The 22157-nt window shown below is 38.0% G+C and overlaps 4 protein-coding genes across 6 annotated transcripts; 3 read left to right on the forward strand and 1 right to left on the reverse strand.

Annotated features, from left to right (window-relative positions):
- Positions 1-317: 317 nt before the first annotated feature.
- On the reverse strand, positions 318-15083 carry LOC106165212 (sarcoplasmic calcium-binding protein). 3 transcript variants are annotated; one of them, XM_087012403.1, is made up of 3 exons: positions 14904-15083; positions 1379-1535; positions 318-1224 (listed from the first exon to the last, which is right to left on the reverse strand). In XM_087012403.1, the coding sequence occupies exons 2-3, from the start codon at positions 1533-1535 to the stop codon at positions 809-811; spliced, it is 573 nt and encodes a 190-aa protein (XP_086868529.1). In that variant the 5' UTR covers positions 14904-15083; the 3' UTR covers positions 318-808. The 3 variants fall into 3 exon arrangements, with proteins under 3 accessions (XP_086868529.1, XP_013398779.2, XP_023933322.2); XM_013543325.3 differs by lacking the exon at positions 14904-15083 and adding an exon at positions 1859-1989; XM_024077554.2 differs by lacking the exon at positions 14904-15083 and adding an exon at positions 1864-1960.
- Positions 6611-9157, forward strand: LOC106165221 (uncharacterized). The gene is made up of 3 exons (XM_013543332.2): positions 6611-7201; positions 7317-7473; positions 7692-9157. Exons 1-3 carry the CDS (start codon positions 6935-6937, stop codon positions 8060-8062), a joined length of 795 nt encoding a protein of 264 aa, XP_013398786.2. The 5' UTR covers positions 6611-6934; the 3' UTR covers positions 8063-9157.
- Positions 9873-13894, forward strand: LOC106165197 (uncharacterized). The gene is made up of 3 exons (XM_087013618.1): positions 9873-10496; positions 11574-11730; positions 13189-13894. Exons 1-3 carry the CDS (start codon positions 10284-10286, stop codon positions 13596-13598), a joined length of 780 nt encoding a protein of 259 aa, XP_086869744.1. The 5' UTR covers positions 9873-10283; the 3' UTR covers positions 13599-13894.
- Positions 15084-16969: 1886 nt separating the features above from the next.
- On the forward strand, positions 16970-20073 carry LOC106165198 (uncharacterized). Its single transcript, XM_087013805.1, has 3 exons — positions 16970-17270; positions 18223-18379; positions 18883-20073. The coding sequence occupies exons 1-3, from the start codon at positions 17061-17063 to the stop codon at positions 19278-19280; spliced, it is 765 nt and encodes a 254-aa protein (XP_086869931.1). The 5' UTR covers positions 16970-17060; the 3' UTR covers positions 19281-20073.
- The last annotated feature ends 2084 nt before the right edge of the window (positions 20074-22157 follow it).

A 22157-nucleotide genomic window follows, 5' to 3' on the forward strand; every position in this document is an offset into this window, starting at 1 on the left:
TTTTGTCATGGATAGAAAATGGTTTTGAAAGATGACAAGGGACACCTTACAGACTATCACGCAAACTGAAACATTATAAACAGGTTTTGATGATCGTTTCTTGGTGTCAAGAGAAAAAAAACGCCATTTTATGTCAAACTTTTAGATTGCACACTGCGGTTAACCTCACACATACTCTCTTAAACAGCCATACACACACTGAAAAATACGTGACAACATGCACAGAAAAATCCGAGTCCTTCAATCCATTATTACAAAAGCTCATATATTGAAAGGATAAAATAAAGAAGCAATGACATTTAAGAGGTTTTTTTTTTTTGTTTTTTATTTAAGCAGAATTTGTATCACAAAAAATTGTATCATAAAAAAACGTGAAGTTTGAGATCATGAGAAACAGCTCTGCACTATAATATCCCATATTTGGTTTAATCGGTCAATCTCATGTAAAACTGCAATGTCTCGATACAAAGACACATTACCTATTGCATCACTCGAATTGGAACATAAACAGGTATTGTAATCGTTTTTCGGCGTCAAGAAATAAGACGGCATTTAATATTGAAAACCTTTGAGCTAACTCACATGTGATAAGCCTTATTCATATACATATTTAATTGATACATACGGGTTAATACGGAGCGTTTTTTATTCTTACATTTACTGTAATTCTGTCTGAGCTGTCACGTGATTGACGTGTGTCAATATAGCATCACCAAAAAGGCAATTGTTACCGTATGTTTTCTTTGAAATCGTATTTGTTTGTATTTAACTGTTATTCATTTTTAGTGGTTACTAAATCACTTAATATTCAGTCAACCAAAGGACCGAGGAACTCATTGTATTTGCTGTTTGGGTCTTCCCCCAGCCAAAAATCGCGATGCGCCTCGCCGAACTCTTTAACGGAGATGTAGCCATTTTTGTTGGTGTCCATGACATCGAAGATCTTCTTCGAGTGCTCCGTGGGGATGTTTAAACTATGGAAATAAGCAGCGTGTTCCTTGGGAGAAATCTTGCCATCGCCATCTGTATCCATGGTGTTGAATTCCACGGAAATGACTCGAGAGAACAGCTCTTGTCGGGCTTTCATGTCGTTGAAGGCCAGGATACGATTCTGTACAAACGCATCGAATGTTACCTCTTCGGCCGTTTCACCTTTTGGGTTCTTTTCGATCGCTGTCTTCCAGATATGCAAGCGCAGTTTCACAATAGCTTCAGTTTGGTCCTCTGAAAAAATAAAGGATTATTTTTGAAAAAGAGAGAGATGTAATGCAACATTTGGCATTTATGGCGCCTTAACCGGTGACAATTTATTCTTTTAAACTAAAGAGAATATAATAAAAGAATTTGAATTCCTGTTTGAAATTATATGAAAAACTACCATTTAGACCCAGATATTGTGCTGCGCGCTTCCCACTCGAAACCATGTCTTCTCTGGAAAGACGCCCATCATGGTTAGAATCTAAGGCCCTGAATACGGTGCGCATTTTGCGTTTCCAGTGTTCCGAGCCAGTCAGCGGTGGATACTCAACGGGCATCTGAAATACATTTATTTGTACAAAATTTGACTTAATTTCAATATGGAAACCGTTATGTTTTAAAATGGTGTGTTAAGTATAATATGCTTGTCGGAAGAGAAATAATAACCATATTGCCGACATTGGTATACAGTTGTAGTATCAAAGTGAATACACATCTGTTTTTGAGCCAAGGGTAACAGCGCTGACTGTGCTGTTAAAATTTCATTATCTTAAATGAAAGTAGGTGGAATGCCGAAGGACACGAGGAAATATGATCGAATTCAATTGTAAGAAAATTTGATAAAATGAATGTGAATTTTCATTCTTCGGGATTCACTTACCTTACCTTAGCTGGATTTCGGACGTGCTTAGCCAAACAACACTTGGCCTATTCTGAATTTGGGCCAATGCTGCATAATGTATTTCCCATTATATTAAACTATTTAAATACAGTAGCTACCCACACCGGTTTAATATTATCTGCTCACTGAAGCAAGAATAAGCAACACCGCATAATGTATTTTTAAACGTTTCTCGCACGAAAATACAGTATTATCAAGGTACAATGTAGAATTTGAGCATTAGTGACGCAGTGGTGTGGAGCATGTTTGTGGTAATAAAAAAAAGGGTTGTGCAGATTAGCATTTATGCGGTAGATTAATAGCATTATAGAAGCATTTTCAAATGTGCAAATTTTATATTTATTATATAATATATATGATTTTGCAGCCATAACATTGACATGACACACATTCATGCATGTATACATAGGTACGGCAAACGCCGACCTCAACAAAAAAATTGATTTGTGCTTTCATCCCTTTGTTCCAGATGTCCCCCTAACTCCCCCCCCCCCAAAAAAAAAAAAAAAAAAAAAAAAGAAAAATAATAATAAAAAGCAGTATTTACAGTATTTCAAGCAAAAAGAGACCAAACCAAATGCATCTTCCATCCATTTGCTCCACATATTACACATTTAGTAATATTGTACTTTTCCACTGTGTTCTTTCCTTGTGTCCCGCCCCCCCATAGCTGGTAAGTACAAAATGGTAATGGAGTGTATGATTGATTTCAATCAAAAATACACAAACTCGAATATTTTCTGTGGAAGTTAAACTGGCCTTAGTTTGTGATAGCGCAGTTTCCGCGTTTGAGACGAAGAAAGCTAAGTATAGCGGTACATAACTTTTATTCGTGTAAAAAAACACTCCTTACTTTTGGAAAAGCTGAACAGTAATCAATGACGACAGGCTGTCTACCCGGTAGTACATGTAGCACCTGAAGTCCGCTTCGCGCTCAGGGGGGTATGGGTGTACCGAGATCATCATCAGAGTCTACATGTACAGTCCGGAGTCGGTATTACCTGACGTCCCGGCGATACATAGTAAAAAAAAGTAATGAAAGTAATATAAAATAAAATATAAAATTGAAATACATATATTCATGCCCTCTTTTAAATGAAAAGCAAAAGAAAAAAAAATTGAGAAAAGCAAACGAATTAAACCAGAAAATTGGAGATTTGTGTTCGACCGTCCCAAAGAAATAAATTTACTGACGTCATGCTTATCCTTATCCATCGATTCACGCGCTTGAGTGTGTGTGTGTGTGTGTGTGAGAGAGAGAGAGAGAGAGAGAGAGAGAGAGAGAATTAAAATGTGCTTCGTATTGTTTTACTTTGTAATTTCACATGCATTATCTCTCCTCATTTCCAGACAAAAGAGAAAAATTATTTCCCCGGTAAATGGTTTACGAAGCACCTCTCTATTACATCCTACTTGTACGGCCTCATGGTATATATAGCTCACAGCAGATCAATTTAGCTCCATGTCACATAGACAAGCTTTGGGCATGTACTGTTGTGCGGCCTACAGAAATAAAAGCAGATTAGTAACACTTTTCCGCCCAGTAAGGGGACTGGGGAAGAGAATTAATTATTCGTTTGCTTGTTGTTTCATTGGCACGCGTGCGCGAGAAGTACGGTTATATGCAATTACTGGATGTTTGCATTTTTATTCACTTTGCCCACAGTTTTAAAGGGCACGAGTGCATGCTCCAGCAGGCACCACTGTGTTGAATCCACGTTTAAAGCATTACTTTATAAAAAAAGGTCGTTCGGCTGTCATTTCTTTCAAAAATTTTTTCAAGCCTGGTAACTTTTATGGCACTCGCCAACTTTTAATACAGGTAAAATCAGGGTAAGATTTAAGCAGATGGTTCATTTTGAAATCTCTAGTACATGTACGTCAGCTTTCTCGGTGTTCACCATGTCTAGGATTATCATACCTATCCGAGGGTTAGCCAGATTCATGGGACCTGCAGAAGGCAAGTTAGCTGTATGTTGCCAACCAGTAAGGAAACTGATAAAGCTTATCGACTTATCTCAAACATGGATATCCCGCAACGGGCTACACCTGGGATTTCCGAGATTTTATCAACCAACCCGAGGAGTGGTAAACCGACCCTACGTTTAGGAAAAAAACCCTGGATTAACTTTGAATTCAGGAATGGGGTCGTTGACCATTGGTAAGTACGGGAAAATTGCCGTTTTTTCCAGGAAAATCGTATTTTTGACCAAAACGAAGAGTTATTATGACTTTAAGTATGTGGTTACCACGAATTTTTTGCGCTTGCACATCCGACGACAATTTCCAACATTTTACCAAAATTGCATTTTGTATAACGTTGCTACAGGCAAACAGACAGAGCCAAGAATATAACCCCTTATATTTACTGTTATCTGTCTGAAAGTGGATGGGCCATATGTATGAATAAGATTGTTAGATGAGAGAACTGAGGTAAAACATTTAGTTTAGGAAAATGCCTGTGATATAGGGTATTTGTTTTATTACGACTTCAGGATGAATGGAATTGAAGACACGCATAGGACCATTCCCAGACCCTATCGTACTAACTGTGGATCGATCTATCTCCAAGGGGATTCCGGCTAAATTGATATCAACTTAAGCGGCTTAGATGTCTGTCACGCCTACTAAGGCTGCTAGGGGTTAATTAATTATCGTTTAACAGCTTCAGTAAGCGTGCCAGACATCTAAGTCGCTTTAGCTGAAAACAATTTAGCGAGAAAACCCCTTGGAGATGGATCGATCTTGTTAGATGGATCAAGGTATGGGAACCCAGTTAAAGAATCGAAACACACAAAGTGAAATCATTCTGAAATATGTTAAGGTTAAAGGGATAATAACTCTCCGTATGAGATCTATATTTCACAATAAAAACATTGTGAATAACTCATAGAAATATAATATATTCTGTTTTACCACAAAAACGGCAGTTAAAGCTATTATTCTGATATTTGAGCTTGTATTTAGACCACGTAACCTCCATTGATGGCTATACTCGACAAAAAACAAAAAAAAAACAAACTTTTTAGAAAAAAAAACAGGGACTAACTTTGAATGTAAAAATGGATTCATTAACCATTGGTAAGTATGGGAATATTGCTGTTTACTCTAGGAAAATTCATTTTTTGGCCGAAACGAAGAGTTATTATCCCTTTAAAATATGACACGTTAAAATTGATGGACAGCTGATATTCAAAAAGTATAATAAAAATACTGCTTTCAAACGTTCATTCCTTCTAACTCTTATTCTGTGGTTTGCCTTCCCTCCACCCCCTTCCCTTTTCTGATCGTCTTTTTGTGATTTGAAATTATATCTTGCCAGCACCTAAAATTGAAAATGGGTTTTGGTTATTGTTTATTCTCTCAAGTGTTAAGTGGCATTGTTTTGTGTGACAGGAATGCTAGTTTGCAATGAACCGTTGTCCGTGCCCCATTACCAGTAGCCTACTTTATACAGGCGACTTTCGTCTCATATACTGTAGTAACCTACCCTCTACTAGGGTGGCAGATTATATACGGAAAAATGGGAAAGACCAGAGATAGTAATGACCGTCTATTTATCTTAACACATCTGTGAATATCCTGTGAAAAGTCAATCTGTGGCCCTGGTAGAGGGCAGTAGTAACTCCGATAAACTCGTACTAACCCTAATCTGTACTAATCACATGGGACCCCAGACGTCCGTTTTTAGTACTACCATTTGTGTCACGCCGGGTTAGATCCACAAATGGGATTCTTAACAGAACTCGAATTTCAAACTATACGTATCTTTGTAAAGTAAAGTAAACACCTATTTGTAAAGCCACTGCTGTTATACTTGACAAAGCATACGGATGTGGAGGGGAAAATATGTTGTGACCTTAAATAGAGAATGCACTGGATGAGTGGTTTGCTGCACGCCCTTTGACATTTAAATGTTGATGGTTTACTATATATATATATATATATATATATATATATATATATATATATATATATATATATATATATATATATATATATATATACGTCTCAAAGCATTGTACAGATGAGGTTAAATACTTGTGGTAGGTCCCCTTGCGGGCCTTACGTCCCATTTTACTTCTAAGTGACATTTACAGCAGTTGAAAAGGGGATATTTACCTATTAAAGTTGAAAGAAAAATGACTTCAACATTGTAAGTCTACCATATTAATCTGACGGTCACTTTAATGCAAGTACCCCAGCCATTCAAGTCACATGGATATATTGCATATTTTTACTGATTTTCTATTGTGTGACCCAGGTACATTGTCATATTCTGAATAAAGATATAACTTTTATATGTATGGTTTCAGTTAAGCATTTGCTTTCCATAGTAATGTATGTAATCTCGTGTGTAAAAATCATGTTTTTATGGTCTGGGTAAAGCAAGTCCTGTTCCTGTGGATGTATCAAAAGTCAAATGGAAGATTGAAGTTTAGGACACTACTGCCTTTATTGCTCTCGTTGAATTAAGGGCTACACTTCAAATAGCGGTATATAGATAGAGCAGACTGAGTGACCTGTGGTATACTTATCTTGGAACAGTACACTGTAACTGAGCACTGGACACTATAGTAAATAAAGCGCCGCAGTAAGCTATTTACAGGTACGTTGACCCAATGAGACCTCATTTCTCTTATTCAGGTTTGACACATTTAGGACACTCTCTGTACAATATGAATTAAAGGGATAATAACTCTTCGTATGAGATCTATATTTTACAATAAAAACATTGTGAATAACTCATGGAAGTATAATATATTCTGTTTTACCACAAAAACGGCAGTTATAGCTATTATCCTGATATCTGAGCTTGTCTTTAGACCACGTGACCTCCATTGATGGCTATACTCTGTTAAAATCTCTTAAGAGATTTTAACAAAAAAACAAACATTTTAGAAAAAAAACAGGGACTTACTTTCAATGTAAAAATGGATTCGTTAACCATTGGGGAGTATGCGAAAATTCTTGTTTACTCCAGGAAAATTCATTTTTTGGCCGAAACGACGAGTTATTATCCCTTTAAGGTAACATCGGGTCAAATTTGAGTTCATGTTGCGTTTTCATATCTATCATAGTGGTACGCCTCTCTGCTCTGTATTCACCATGTCCAGGATCACCATACCTATCCGGAGATTAGCAACAAGAATGCGGCCTGTAGAAAGCAGATTAGCAATACCTTTTCAACCAGAAAGGAGATTGGGGAAGACCAATTATTCATCGCCGTCCTGGATTTGTCGTAATGGTTTTGAGCTGAGATTTCCAAGATTTTCTCAACCCTCGCGAGGACTTGTAAACATACCATTGAGAGTACAGAAGGTATTAATATGCTATTGTTATATTGATTTTAATGTTAAAACATTAAGCTACGCAACCTGCAGATAGTAGATTGTGTGCCTTTTAAACTTGATAACTTATAGGAAAACAATTTCAGATGCCTGCTGAGTATCCATTGCTGACCGGCTCAGAACACTGGAAACGAAAAATGCGATCAGTATTCATGTCATTAGACCCAAACAAAGATGGAATCCTTTCTCGCAAAGACATGGTATTGAGTGCGAAGCGATCTATACAACATTTGAATCTTAAAGGTAAATATTCAGATAATTACCCCTGCTATAATTTACAATTACCAACGGTATGCTGTAGATTTGTATGTTCCAGATAATTGTTATCCCTTTATACCTACAATGTCGATTTCAATGCCAATTGCTTCCCTCCCCCCTCCTCCCATCTCTCTCTCTTTCTCTCTCTCTCTCTCTCTCTCTCTCTCAAACACATACACACAATTTTCATTTTTTTTCTTCAGAAGACAAACTAAAAGATGTGTTAAAACTGCGTCTGTACATCTGGGAGACATCGATGGGTAAGAATGCAAAAGGCGAAATTGCAGAAGAGATATCGTTTGAAGAATTTGTTCAGAACCGTATCTTAGCCTTTAACGACATAAAAGCCAGGCAAGAGATTATGTCGCATATTATTTCCGTGGAATTCAACACTATGGATACAGATGGTGATGGTCTGATTTCTTCCAAGGAACACGCTATTTTTTGCGAAAGTTTAAACATCCCGCCAGATCAATCAAAGAAGATCTTTGCTCTCATTGACAGTAACAAAGATGGCCTCATCACCATGGAAGAGTTTGGACAATCCCTTTGTGATTTTTGGCTAGGGGAATAAGACCCAAACAGGAAAAACAATGAATTCGTGGGTCCTTAAAATGACTGAGTATCACATTGTGTTTATTAATAACATGAAATAAAAAATCTGTTGATGTTCAAAATACTCATACCCTTCACAATATATATGATTTTTGCGCTCAAAAGAAATTATGTTAATAGAAAGAGAAATAGTCATGCAGGAACGTTACATCTGATGAGTTGGATCAGAGGCGGTATGCCTTTGAAGAGTAGTTAAAAACCCTTTTTAAACTGGTAAGTAGCGTTACAAACTCCTGTAATAGCTTATAGTACCGAAAATGGTATAGTATTTCACTTCCTCGTGTTTTGTTTCCATTTCCTCTGTACACGTATACATGCATCGTTTTTTCTCGGTACTTTAGTGAGTTAAATATCCATTTAACAGGCAGTTAGCATTATATCCTCTACATTACCCGTACATATATTCACTGAGATAAGTAGAAACTTATAATTGTAGTACTGGTATATTGTACACTAGTTTGGTATATTCAACCACCTTTTATTTTCTCCTAAGTTGCAAGTATAGGTTCAGTATCCATGTTGTACGGTGGTCCATTTTTCATTTGTGGTGTACCGCGGCATAAAAGTAATAATAATGATGATAATAAAACTGAGTAAGGTCATATCTATATGTTTACATTCCTTTGCCTATTTCTGCTCTCCCTAGCAACACGTCACAGGTGCCCCCTATTACCCGCTGTGACCAGGTTCAGAGCAGATGATACAAGAATTCAAACGATTTCCCAGTGTATGGATGAAAAAGCTCAAGTGTAAATTAGTTTGTTTTGTTTTGTTCTCCAACGAGTGATAATTTTTAATCATTTCGTTGGTCTTTAATAAAGGATAGGTCATATATATAACAGAAAGGGAAATGAAAGAAAATCTATTCATTAATAAGTATAAACCTACATTGAATAGATAAAAGCATTGGTAAAAGTAACAATTAAACACCCATTGTTACAGACGTCACATTTTAGCCTTTATGACATCACCTAGTAACAAATAAACAAAACCCCCTGAAGAAAGAAAGAAACCGGTCGGGGCAAAAAAGTTGCTGTTCTTTTTTTCTTTTTATTATATATAATATTACTCGTACAGGTAAAACGTTTTTACTTTTAATATATATAAGCCTCTTTTCATATATTGCACATTCTCATCCTTCGTTCTAAATTTGTAAAAAAGGCATTTTACAAACTTCCCCACCCCCATCACATATAACCAAAGTATTGAGGAAGGTGTACTGTGTACAGTACTGAATGATTTGTTGTTCAGGTACCCGCACTTAAGCTATCAGTCTATCCGTCTGGCCATTTATAATATAGAATTCTTCACCCGTCAGGCAAATAGCTCAGTGCATATTATTTCATTGTCAACTGATTGCCAAAGGTCGCTTTGCTTCCACATCCATATCATGGCCGTTCAGTAAAAAAGAAAAATAAATTACTAATATTTTATTGAGCACCGCTTCATACCATTCACGTTAAAAGTATAACACGTATTAAGTCATATAGTAATGTCTCTACATGCATCCCTTTACTGTTGAAATTTGAATGAAGGTCAAATTCGTTGCGACATTTGAGCCGGGGTGAAGTACGTTTAATTTTCTACTCTTTATATGCATGCCTATATATGTTCACCATATCTAGAAGCATTACACTTAAAGAGCAACTACATTGGATTTTCCCGCCAAAATGGATTTTCCCTGGAAATAAGCATTCATTTTTCTCGTACTCACGAACCATTTATCTATCCCTCTCTACACTTGGATTTGACCCTTAATCAAATTCATAAAAGTTGATTTAGTTTAAAATGACTTGCCAGTCATTATAACCAGATACCATTTTCTTATATGCTCCTGTCAACATCAAGAACGCCCAAGAAAAAAATTACTTAAGAGGGTTTAAATCGTTTTAAGATGTATGTTATGTTTTATAAAAAGCAATGGACGGCAAAAATACGCATTTGGGGAATTTTCAAACCCATGGAGTGAGCCTTTAAACTCTGCTTTATTTCACTTCCGTGCAACGTATGACACAATAAGGTGGCTAGGGTCGGATAAATTCTGATTTTTTTTTTGTCATTCTTGTCACGTATAAGACATCAAAATTTGAATAAAGGTTAAATCGTGGTTTATATTCACCAGACGATACGTACGTTATCAAATCTATAATACGTCTGCTGCAGGTACCTCGGCTTTCAGCATGTTTAGGATCATCAGACCTTTACAAGGACTAGCAGGAGTCATGCGACCTGCAGAAAGAAGACTAGCAATACTTTTCCAACCAGTTAGGAGATTTGGAAAGATGTTGAACTCTTCACAAACATGGATTGCCCACAGTGGTCTTGGCCTGGGGTTACCGAGAATTTCCCAACCCAAGCGAGGGATGGTAAACCGACCGTTGAGATTAAAGAAGGTAGGGTAAGTTTATCATCTTAATGATGGTATCAGGACAATTTCCCCCCGGACAATTCCCCCCCGGACTATTCCCCCCGGACAATTCCCCCCAAGGACAATCCCCCCCCCCCGGACGATTCCCCCCGAAAGAAGATATATTTATATACAAAATATAAAGTAAAGAGTACAAAGTTCAAATCTTTTCATCCATTTTATGAATATATCTCAGTTTGATGATGCAACTCGAGGATAGATAATATTCATTAAATTATTTTCATGTAGTACAAGTACAGAAAATTTTAGTGATATAAGTACAGAACATTTTGTTTAAAATCTGATCAAAGTACATCTCTAGTTAAGGTGGGATAAACAGATGATCTCACTCATCCAGGTGACTCTTTGATAAATTAACTGTTACTTTTTTAAAAGTTAAAAAATTGCTTAATTACTGTCCCCCCCCCCCCCTTGATTAAGTCTTGAATCAAGGTGCATCTCTAGGGAGAGGTGGGGTAAACAGATTTTCTCGCTTATCCAGGCATCCATTTGATTATTTGTCACTTTTAATTGCTTGACCACTACCCACCTACTCACTACCCACCACAATAAAATATTCATAAAATATCTGTTTACCTGTTTATCTGTTTACCCAAACTTTACCTGAAGGATAGGTGGTTATACTTTGATTAGATGTTTAATAAAACTTTCAGTACTAGTACTAAATGAAAAAGGACTTTGTTATAAAATAATTTTTGTTCATGATGATGTTGCATTATCACACTAAAATATTAATAAAATGGATGACATGTTTTAAACTTTACACTTTTTACATTATTTTTCTGTATAAATAGATATTTCTTGGGGGGGGGGAATCGTCCGGGGGGGGGGTTGTCTAGGGGGGGATTGTCCGGGGGGAATAGTTCGGGGGGGGAATTGTCCGGGGGGAATTGTCCTAGAATCCTTAATGATAAGTCCCATTTTCTTTTTCTTAATATGATACCAGTTTCTTAGCGTTGAATGAACGTATACTTATTAAGGTATTATCACGTCCATTTGCCTATGCCTGCTCTATGTCTAACATCTATGTCTAACGTTTCAGATGCCCACCGATTACCCACTGCTGACTGGATCAGAACACTGGAGACGAAAAGCTCGAACGGTTTTCCAGCGTATGGATGCCAACGCCGATGGGTACCTTACCAAAGAAGACTATGTGTCTACTGCTCAGACCCTAATAGATCACCTGAGCCTTACTGGTGAGTACAATTAGATTACAGTGTATGAGGTTGATGTTTGAGCAGAGCTGTAGGCTTTTAAAACTGTTTGGGGGTGAGCAGCAGTTTCAAAAAAAAAATTAGGTCAGTACCCACGATTAGTCGACTTGGAATTCCATGATGTTACACTGCTCCTGATAGGATAAGATGTGCCCATATGACCATGTAACCTTGGTAGTTAAGTTCTTAGCCAGAGAACTTAACTTAAAGACAGTCTCAGCGCGTTAAACCCTTAAAATAGCACGAAAATGAATTTTCCTGGAAATCTCACCAATTTCCCCATCATGACCAAGGTATATCCTATCCAAAACCGTTCAGAAAATGAAGCTACCTAATACCGTTTTTAAGTTCCATTAAATAATAAAAGACGACTCGTCTTAAATACTCAGCTACCACCTCACAGTACGGCTTCAGAACGCGCAATTTCTCGCTAAGTCTCGCGGTTTACTATGAATGAAGTACTACGGCTGAGACCCGGATGTTACTATTTGGCGCCAAAACAGCAAACGTGGCTCAGACGCGCGTCAAGTCTGAAGAGGAGAGCGACAAAAGGGGACAAAAGAAAATAGCCACTCCAGTTCGAAAGATACGAAAGAAAATTAGAGACAGACGAAGAAGCACTCAGACTGTGTATGTTGGGAGGGAGGTGGGGCGGTGGAGGACACTTAAAGCTGAGTTAGGACTAACATACGAGGCAATGGCGAAACTACTCCTCGACACGTGAGTATGCGCTTCACAGGTCTCAAGTGTATCTGATTATCATATTATCCTGTTCACAATAAATGACAATATTTGTGCTCATACAAAGTTGGTTACGTGTATAAGAGCGTTTTGGGCTTTACGTTTTCTGTTTTTGATCGGTACATGTACCGAAAAGATGGACAGGCGGCACTTACATGTCTGACAAGTTTCGCTGTGTAGTCGTGACGTCTATCTCATTCTGACTGAAGCCTGCTGTGATTGGTCGTAAGCGTGGGAAAATCGAGGTCGTGACCTTGAGCCGGAAGTACTTCTGGCTGTGCTCCGAAATCATGATAAATAGTTTTCGTTTTCTAATTCTTTATTCTAGTTGTCTTAACAGGACTTTTGTGACTCAGACTTATTAATATAATAATAAACAATCTCACAAAATACAAATCTGATCAAAGTTTTACATAGAACCTGCTTCTATACATTAATCTAACCCACTGAGACTGTCTTTAAGAACTTAAGGGATTTTTTTTTTTTTTTTTTTTTTTTTTTTTTTTGGGGGGGGGGGGGGCTAGAACTTAGCTGTATATTAACGCTTTATTAAGATCCCAAAATGACATTTCTCTTGTGGCGTGTGGCGTTCGTGTGAAACTTTCCAAAACTATTTATACTGCCAAAAATATTGGCATAATATTTTGAAGTCCAGTATGTGAACTCGTGGTTATTTGGAACACATTTAATCCTTTTTAGGGGAAAGAGCTGAGCGCATTTTAAAGGGACGCCTTGAACTCTGGGCAGCAATTGCTGGAGACAAAACACGTCTCAATGCAGAAGAACACTGGAGGAACAATCTGGCATTATTGAATGGAGTGTTTTTCCGACAAGAGATGTACCGCACTTTAATTTGTACGGAGTTCAGTACAATGGATATTGATGGTGATGGGTTCATATCCAAGGACGAACATGCTGCTTATTATTACAGTCTTGACATTCCAACTGAATGCTCCAAGGACGACTTTGATATAATGGACACCAACGGAGATGGCCTCGTTTCAATTGACGAGTTTGCCGAAAGTTTTCTCGGGTTTTGGTTGACCGAAGATTCAAATAACATCTACAACCAAAACTTCGGCCACTTGGTGATTGATCAGTGCGATTAACAGGAACCAGATCGAATGTGAACCTTGTAGTTGAATTGCGTATTATGTATTGATTTCTTGCTATGATTTACATAATTCTGCTTTCACATTTACATCAGAAAAGAAACAGAAAATTTGTGGACCACACTTAGAAATCGAAATTTTTGAAAGAATTGTATGGGATTTCATATCAAAATTTTAATATTTGACTCACAGTCAAATACATCGAACCCATTACATTTCATTTCACTTGTACATGTATCAAAGTACAAAAAGAAATGTAAGATTAGATTTTTGCAGATAGAGAGTTTTGTTTAGTTTTTGTTTCTGTTGTAGCTTACGGAAACTTAGGCATTTTTTTTTTGTCACCTGAGCTTCAGCACATCAATAAACTTTCATATGTAATTCTATTATACATGTACACGAGTCGCGTACTATAAATAGACAAGAGGCCTGTTCGCTGACGAGGCCACAGAGGTAGGGAATTAAGTATGCGAAAATTGGATTAGTTCTTACAGAAACCTTGTTTTAAATCAAATTTATAAAATATTTTTATTTGCACGTTTATGATAAAATTTGACACGTGGTTATAAGAAAGTAATTTGCTATCATCTTTAAATACACTGCTATTTTCAGTGCTCCGGTTTCATTCATATATTATATTTTCGGCAACGTCTGTGGGTCGGCACAACTGGGAAGCGACACATTAATTATATATATATATATATATATATATATATATATATATATATATATATATATATAATTAAAATCGTAAAAAAATTGGAAGGCCTCTATTGACGGCAATAAGGCTAGATTGACTTTGTTCTTTTTGAATGGACTGGATGTGCCGTATGCTGAGCAGTACTCACTAGCGCATTCGTGGCCTACTGCATTGTGTGTTGGGTGGAATCTGTATATGGTGCAGACCCAAAGTGTGTGTGTGAGTATGTGTGAGTGTGCGTGTGTGTGTGTGCGTGCGTGTGTGTGTGAGTATGTGTGTGTGTGTGTGTGTGTGTCGAGTGGGGTGTGTGTTTCTTCCCTGGTCGATGACGGCCTCATATTGACGGTCTCATCAAGTAGTATTTCTTTGTTTGCTTTTGCTGAGTCCGAATAATAATGACATTTATAATGAAAATGATAATATTCTTCAAACCCAATGCTGCAGTAACATGTTCTCTGATGTATGTAGACTACTGTACTTGTGCGCCCCTTTTCTATGATTATTTTTGTGTATGAATTTACCGGTAGCCTCCCCCCCCCCCCCCCCCACACACACACACATTTCTATAGTATTTGCCAAGTGATTTTTAAATGAACACTTACAGTCTGTTGTCTCTTTAACAGCAGCGCAGTGCTTGGAGACCAACGCCTGCAGCCACTCTCCCACTATTGCCATCGCAAAGCTGTCCAGTCAACTCCATTACTGCAGATGTGAAAAGCATGTTTATCCTCGCTGGATTTTCTCAGCTAACACAGTTCAAAATCTTCACCACCTGACCGTCGACATGATTTTGAGGTTTTGTGAAAAGAGCAAAGCGCTGATATCAGGTTTTAAAAGACGTCACTTCGTAAATATTGTGGGTTATTTTTGCTCTATGCACGTGTAAACGAACGTGGAGCACGATCGAGTAACAGAAGTCAAAAATCAAATGCAGTTTGATGTTTTATAAGTAATACATTATTTTGGAAACGGAGTTGCAAACTTTTATGGGAAATGTACTCCATTTGATTTTCCCGCCAAAACGGATTTTCCAGGGAAATAAACCTTTTTCTCGTACTCACGAATTAAATATCTATCCCTCTCTGCACTTGGATTGGAACCTTAATTAAATTCAAAAAGGTCGATTTAGTTTAAAATGACTGTCCAATCAGCGACGATCTTCTTATATTCTACTACTGAATGTAAATGTCAACATCAAGTACGCTTGAAAATTTTTAAGGGGGGTAAAATAGTTTTTAAGGTGTATGTTAGGTTTTATGAAAAGCAGTAGATGGCGAACGTAAGCATTTGGGGAATTTTCAAACCCACGGGGTGAACATTTAAACTCTGCTTTATTTTACTTCCATGCAACGCATGACAATAACGTGGCTAGGGTCGGGTGGATTCTATTTCAAGACATCAGAATTTAAATAAAGGTTAAATCCTGGTTTATGAAGAGCAGGCGATGCTTAAAGTTTCAAATCTATAGTCTGGGATAATCAAACCTTTACAAGGACTAGTAGGAGTAATTGAACCTGTAAAAAGCAGATTGGCAACACGTTTCCAACCAGTAAGGAGATTTGGAATGATGTTGAACTCTTCACAAACATAGATTACCCACAATGGTCTTGGCTTGTATATATTGTCTTATACTACTAGCTGCCTTTTCCACACCCCAGTTAGTGCTGCTTCAATAAAATTAAAACGATTTATGGGTACATGAGTAATGAAAAAATAAGATTTTTTTTTCTGGAAAAAAAAAGGCAGGAATATGTCGTGTCCGACAAAGATATCTTATGAGGTCATATGATGTGGTTGTGGTCCAATAGTACTCCAGTAATGTGGCGGCTTCTTTGTGTAACGACAAGGTAAAGAAATTATACAATTATAAGTAATTTAAGTCTGCGTGCATCGACCATAGATAACAGATTATCATTAAAGAGATGAGAATTGAGACCTTGGGAGAGGGGATAGGAGACGGAGGAGAGGAGATTGGGAGCGACAAAGTACGGAGCACAGTAGTTTCGGAGAGTTAGGAGTTGGAGAGTTCACTAAGAATATGTAGCTACCTAGCGTCGACGAATAAATCGTTTAACTGGCCATTATGCGGACTTGGGTTTTCTTTGCGCGACCTTGCGTAAATCTGACACGAACCGTGGAATCCTTAGATTGCGTTATCCATTTAAGTAAGACGAAAACGTAGCCCACGCTTGAATTAAGCGTACAAAAATTATAAGTTAAGGACATTCATTACAGCATGCACATATGTCCATTATATTTTCTTAATTTTGCCAGTTCATTTATTCACATGCAATATTTGTTCTCACCTCAGACGAAACTGATAAAAATGTCCCCAGTGAGTTTATTAGGCACTGCTCTATTCCAGTCACGCAGAAAGTATAATATAAAGTAATACGAAATGATAAATAATCCCTAACACACGTTTCAATATTCTTTCCAGACATATCACGTTCAAGCCAGTGTTAAATTTTAAATGAAGGTCGACTCCGGGTTTCATTTGAAAAGAAATTATGTTTTCGAATCTTCAGTACACTTCTGTTCAGTATGTTTCGGATCATCCTACCCGTATAAAGCTCTATTCCATCCACAGTGAAGTCAAGGTGCTAAGGTTGTTAAGACCTCATTTATTTAAGACCTCGTTTATTAACTTTTATAACAGCCTCAACATTTACATAGAGGAAAATTCCGGGCTTCATTGGGGTGGATAGAACCCTGTGCATTTTAAATTCTCTTGCACGTCTCATTTCTCCACAAACACCATGTCTAGGATTATCATAGCTTTCCGAGGAATAGCCAGAGTCTTACAACCAACGGAAAGCAGATTGGCAATACGTTTCCAACCAGTGAGGAGATTGCAGATTATTAACTCTTCACAAACATGGATTACCCGCAATGGTCTTGGCCTGGGATTTCCAAGATTTTCCCAACCCAAGCGAGAGGTGATGAACCGACCCTTGAGATTAAAAAAGGTACTAGTATGTTATTATTTTTAAAACTACATATATATAGTTTTCATATTAAACCAGGGATTTATTTACCGTGTAATCTCAAATCTGAAACAGTATATATATTGAAGCAGCGAAAGAAAGGAATGAGGCGTATGATTTGAATACGAATGCTGAGAAAACTAGAGTGCTACCAGTAATCAAAGAAGAAAATGACAGTGTGGAAAGAACGTTGGTCAACGGAACGGTACTGAAGGGCGTCAATCATTTAACATATCTCAGTGCATAAATCCAGAACGAAGGGGATGCTAGGAAGGTCAGAAAGAGACTGGCAATGGGCCTTCAAATTCTACAGAAATTGAAGAAGCTCTGGTGAGGCCAGGATAAACAGACAAAGCTCAGGATCCTCAAATCCTGCGTTTTTCCTTTAGTCACATATACGGTCTGGGTTCTGAGAAAGTCGGAAGAGGCAAGAATAACTGCCTATGGCTGGACACTTAATTGATCTCCTGTGACAACAAAATAGGCCCTTATGAATAGCTTGTTACTCCAGGGTGTTCTTTCAAACCACGTGACTTGTTTCAGTAGACTGACAAGACAATACGAAACAGGTTGCTTTAACCATGGACATAATGAGACGAGCATTTATTACATCGGCGCGAAGACCAGCTCCCACTGAACGACTGCAGAGCGTGTATAATGCCATCTGCACTCGTGCAGGTTTAATTGCTTCCATCTAGCCAAATGTTACAGGGTCGCCTCATGGAAAATGTCCGCATGGTAATAACAGCGGTCCTGGTAGAGGGTATACTTTCTTGGTGCACACCATGTTCACCAGGAAGGAACATACTAGTATGTTATACTTTAAAAAATACATAATGCAGTATTTATATTACAACCAGGATTTATTAACCATGCAATTTCAAGATTATGCTTGCATTTCCTTACTTATTTCTGGCATTTTACAATTTTTCAGATGCCAACTGATTACCCACTGTTGACAGGATCAGACCACTGGAGACGTAAAATTCGAACGGTTTTCCATCGTTTGGATGCCAACGCCGATGGGTACCTCACCAAGGATGACTTTGTGTCCACTGCTCAGACCCTTATAGATTATGTGGGCCTCACTGGTGAATATGCTTCTATACCATGCATGTTAAAAGATCGTGCTAGAAAACATATGGTGTTCAGTGCAATCCTTCAGTGCAATGCACTTGTCAATGTTTTGGGAAGTATATGCATGTACATCCCCTGCTGTTGTGTGTGCACATACAGAAAGATATGATAGAACATCAAAAAGCGGAGACTGTTCTACTGCCTTTAACTGACAGCCAATTTACTCGCGGAACTCTCTCTTTCTCTCAGCCCCCCCCCCTCCCTCCCCCCCCCCCCCCCCCCCCCCCCCCAACAAGCCTTCTCTGTCTCCAGCGTTCGTGGCGTTGGGAGTTTTCCAATCCTATTTATGCCACTATAAATGTTGGCAAGCACAAGTCACGTCAGTCTGTCATATCTTGCACACACCCCTTTCACTCACCCCCCCCCCTTTTCTTTCACCTCACCAACTTCCTTCACTAAAAAAACCTGAGGGATAATTAAAAACTTTATATTTTAAGACAAATGTTATTCTTTTTAGGCGAAAGAGCTGAGCGCATGTTAAATGGAAGAATTGACCTATGGGCATATCTTGCTGGAGACAAAACGCGTATCACAGAGGATGAATACATTCGTGGAATTATGTCATACATGAACGAAAAACACTTTCGAGAAGAGCTGCACCACGCTATGATTTGTACAGAGTTCAATACGATTGATATCGATGGTGATGGGTTCATATCCAAGGATGAACATGCTGCTTATTATTACAGTCTTAACATCCCAACTGAATGCTCCAAGGACGACTTTGATATAATGGACACCAACGGGGATGGTCTTGTTTCAGTTGACGAGTTTGCCGAAAGTTATCTCGAGTTTTGGTTGACCGAAGATCCAAATAATATCTACAACCAAAACTATGGGCCTCTCCTTGATTGATCAGAGCATTGAACGTGAACAACATATTAGATTACGGTTTCGATTTGGATTCTGATTATATCCTTGGGGTAGATTTTTGAAGCCTGGTCTTTTAAATTTGAAGACATGTTTTCAATATTCCAAATTATTTTGATTTGTGTGAGTTTAATAATAGATGTCCTGACTAGTTGGAGTAGTGTGCACATAAATCTGATTAATGAAATCCCCTTTTCGAACTACCCCATTTTGCATCAAGCTTTCAGAGATTATTGGTTATTATTATTTTATTAACATTGATCTTTTATTAGCTTTTTGAAAACAATTTAAAAAAAAAAGGAAATGAAATTTGGAACACTGCTTTTATAGGTTTCAATTTAAAAATCCCTATCCTAATACATGAAGAATCGATGTGCACGTAAACCAAGAACAGGGATGCTGACAGAATTACCTTCAATCCAAGTGCTATGGTAATTTTTTTCTCATTATGCTGTACGTATACTGCTACACCTCTACTTCACTGTCATTTATGTGTGCGCACTGAGATTCGAAATTTACTGATACATACCACTTTACATGTAATGCAGTGTTGAACTGTTTTATTCTAAATGAATGCTTACAGTCTGTTGCTCTAAGTCTGTTGATTTTTACCAGCAGCGCAGTACTTACTGGTACAGAGAGATAGTATGCCCGCATCACTTCTTTCACCACTCACTGCGCCGACTAATGCACTGAAATAAAAAAAATGTGAAATGTGCAGAGTCTTTACTTGTCACAGAAATCTACTTGTAAATACTTGTACTGCAATGTTACTAATGATATAGCTCTTTTGGATGTTAAGATAACGGTAAAGTTAATATACAGGTATGCAACAGTTGATTTAACTGCATGTACCTGTACCATACATGCAGCTGTTTTGTCGGTTGCAATGTCGTGAAAAGTCACTCTCCTTTGCATTGTTTATAATAGCAACGGTCAAAGTCCCAGGAGAGGTTGAGTCGATTTGACTACTCCTACTCTACTAGCATAGTTTAGAAAAGAATTCTACATGTAAGTGTTCAAAACATGGCACAATAGTGAAATATATGAAGTAAACACCCAAAATTAATTACTTTTGGATGTTAGGAGTTTGTAAAACTCCCAATATTTTCCCACCCGCAAAAATCAAATAACGTTCTCATTTCTTGACGTATTTTCCAGTCAGACCTTAGAGACTGTAGCCATCATAGCGCTGTCCACTCAACTCCATTGCTGCAGTTGTGAAGAGCATGTTTACCCTTCGTTGGATTTTCTCAGCTAACACAGTTCAAAATCTTCACCACCTGACTGTCGCGACGGAGAGCACGCCCAGCCGTCACCTTGGTCGGTTAAATTTGTTAAAAGTCATTCAAAAGATTTTGTGACACAACACTTGACGTAATGCAAACTTAATGAATAAAATAGGTCTATCAAGTTTAATTTATCAAGTTTAAAAAATTGTACATAAAAATCGACTGACGGAGCGCTATACAAACTGGGAATATCGATAAATGTATCAATCACATCAATGGTCTCCTTTTTAGCATGATCAAATTTTCTCAGTAAAATACCCCACTTCTAAGCATCTCTTCGTATATCAGTTATACCTGAATTTGTTAGCATCATCCTAAGGAAAGTGGTGATAGCGAAGAGTTAATTTGATTTGAACGTGATTTGACGACAACGAGCTTCAGGTTGTAGTTCATTTCACACCCTTGTTGTCCACCGTGACTTTTTTCATGATGATATCTGACGTCTTAGTTATGCAGTTACCGCGCAACCGACTACTTTACACCAATTTACAAAGCAGGTAAACATGATGTTGAGGTTTTTGTAAAAAGAATAAAGTGCTGATATCAGGTTTTAAAAGACGTCACGTCTCAAATTTTTGGGGTTCTTAACCGTTTTCAGAACACGTGTAAGCAAACGTGGAGTACGATCGAGTAACAGCAGCGGTTTTTGCCAACAAAAGTTTCAACATCGATGTAAATATGTATTTAGGTATCAAAGACAGTTTGCGGTTTGACGTCAAGGACGAAATTATATCAAAACATCTACACAAATTACACAGACTTCGCAAATTGAATCCAGCATTGCTTCCGCTCACAGAATTTAAGTCAAAATCACAGAGTCGTTGAACACAGAGCGCTTGCAGAAGATTGAAGAGGATTTGAAGACAAGGTTATGCACAATTCCACCGTGATGTTGAATCAAACTTTGGCAGGCGACATCGCTCCATTGAACGGATCAAATGTGTCCGCCCTCCCTTGTCAACGCATGAGCTGCGTCGTCTTCATCACCGTAGAAGCCTTGATATCGCTGGTATCGGTAACGTCTAATTGTTTTGTCATTTTTGCGTTTTGGAAGTTCAAGTGGCTGCGGTCGAACACTAACATTGCCATTGTAAGCTTAGCACTGGTTGACGTTTTGACTGGTCTGATCAGCATGCCTTACAATATAGTCATAGGGTATCTCGTCGAAATCCTTCCAGCATTGCATCACTGGGCCCACAACAAGTACTTCTGCATTGGGAAAATAGCGTCACTAAGTACATTCCTTTCACTTTCAATGCTCATACAGACTCTGATTTCTTTTGAAAGATACGTCAAAATATGCTGGCATATCCACTATCCCAGAGTTTTGCCAAAAAAGAGATTTTATTTCGTCACCGCTATGTGCTACTTGTACATGTTCATTTTGAATGCTATACCTTTTATGGGTTGGGACAACTGGACTCCAGGCGTGGAATGCAGGGCGGAGACCACAGTGGCAGGTTTCACGCGTTACATTGCGATACCACATATCCCTATTTGCCTCTTGGTTGCTTTGGGTTTCTACGTTGCGGTATTTAGAAAAGTCAAGAAGCAAAAACAACAAGTGGGA

This window comes from Lingula anatina, chromosome 5 (genome assembly GCF_051362555.1).
Source record: "Lingula anatina isolate TDL-2025a chromosome 5, LinAna3.0, whole genome shotgun sequence".
NCBI lineage: Eukaryota > Metazoa > Brachiopoda > Lingulata > Lingulida > Lingulidae > Lingula > Lingula anatina.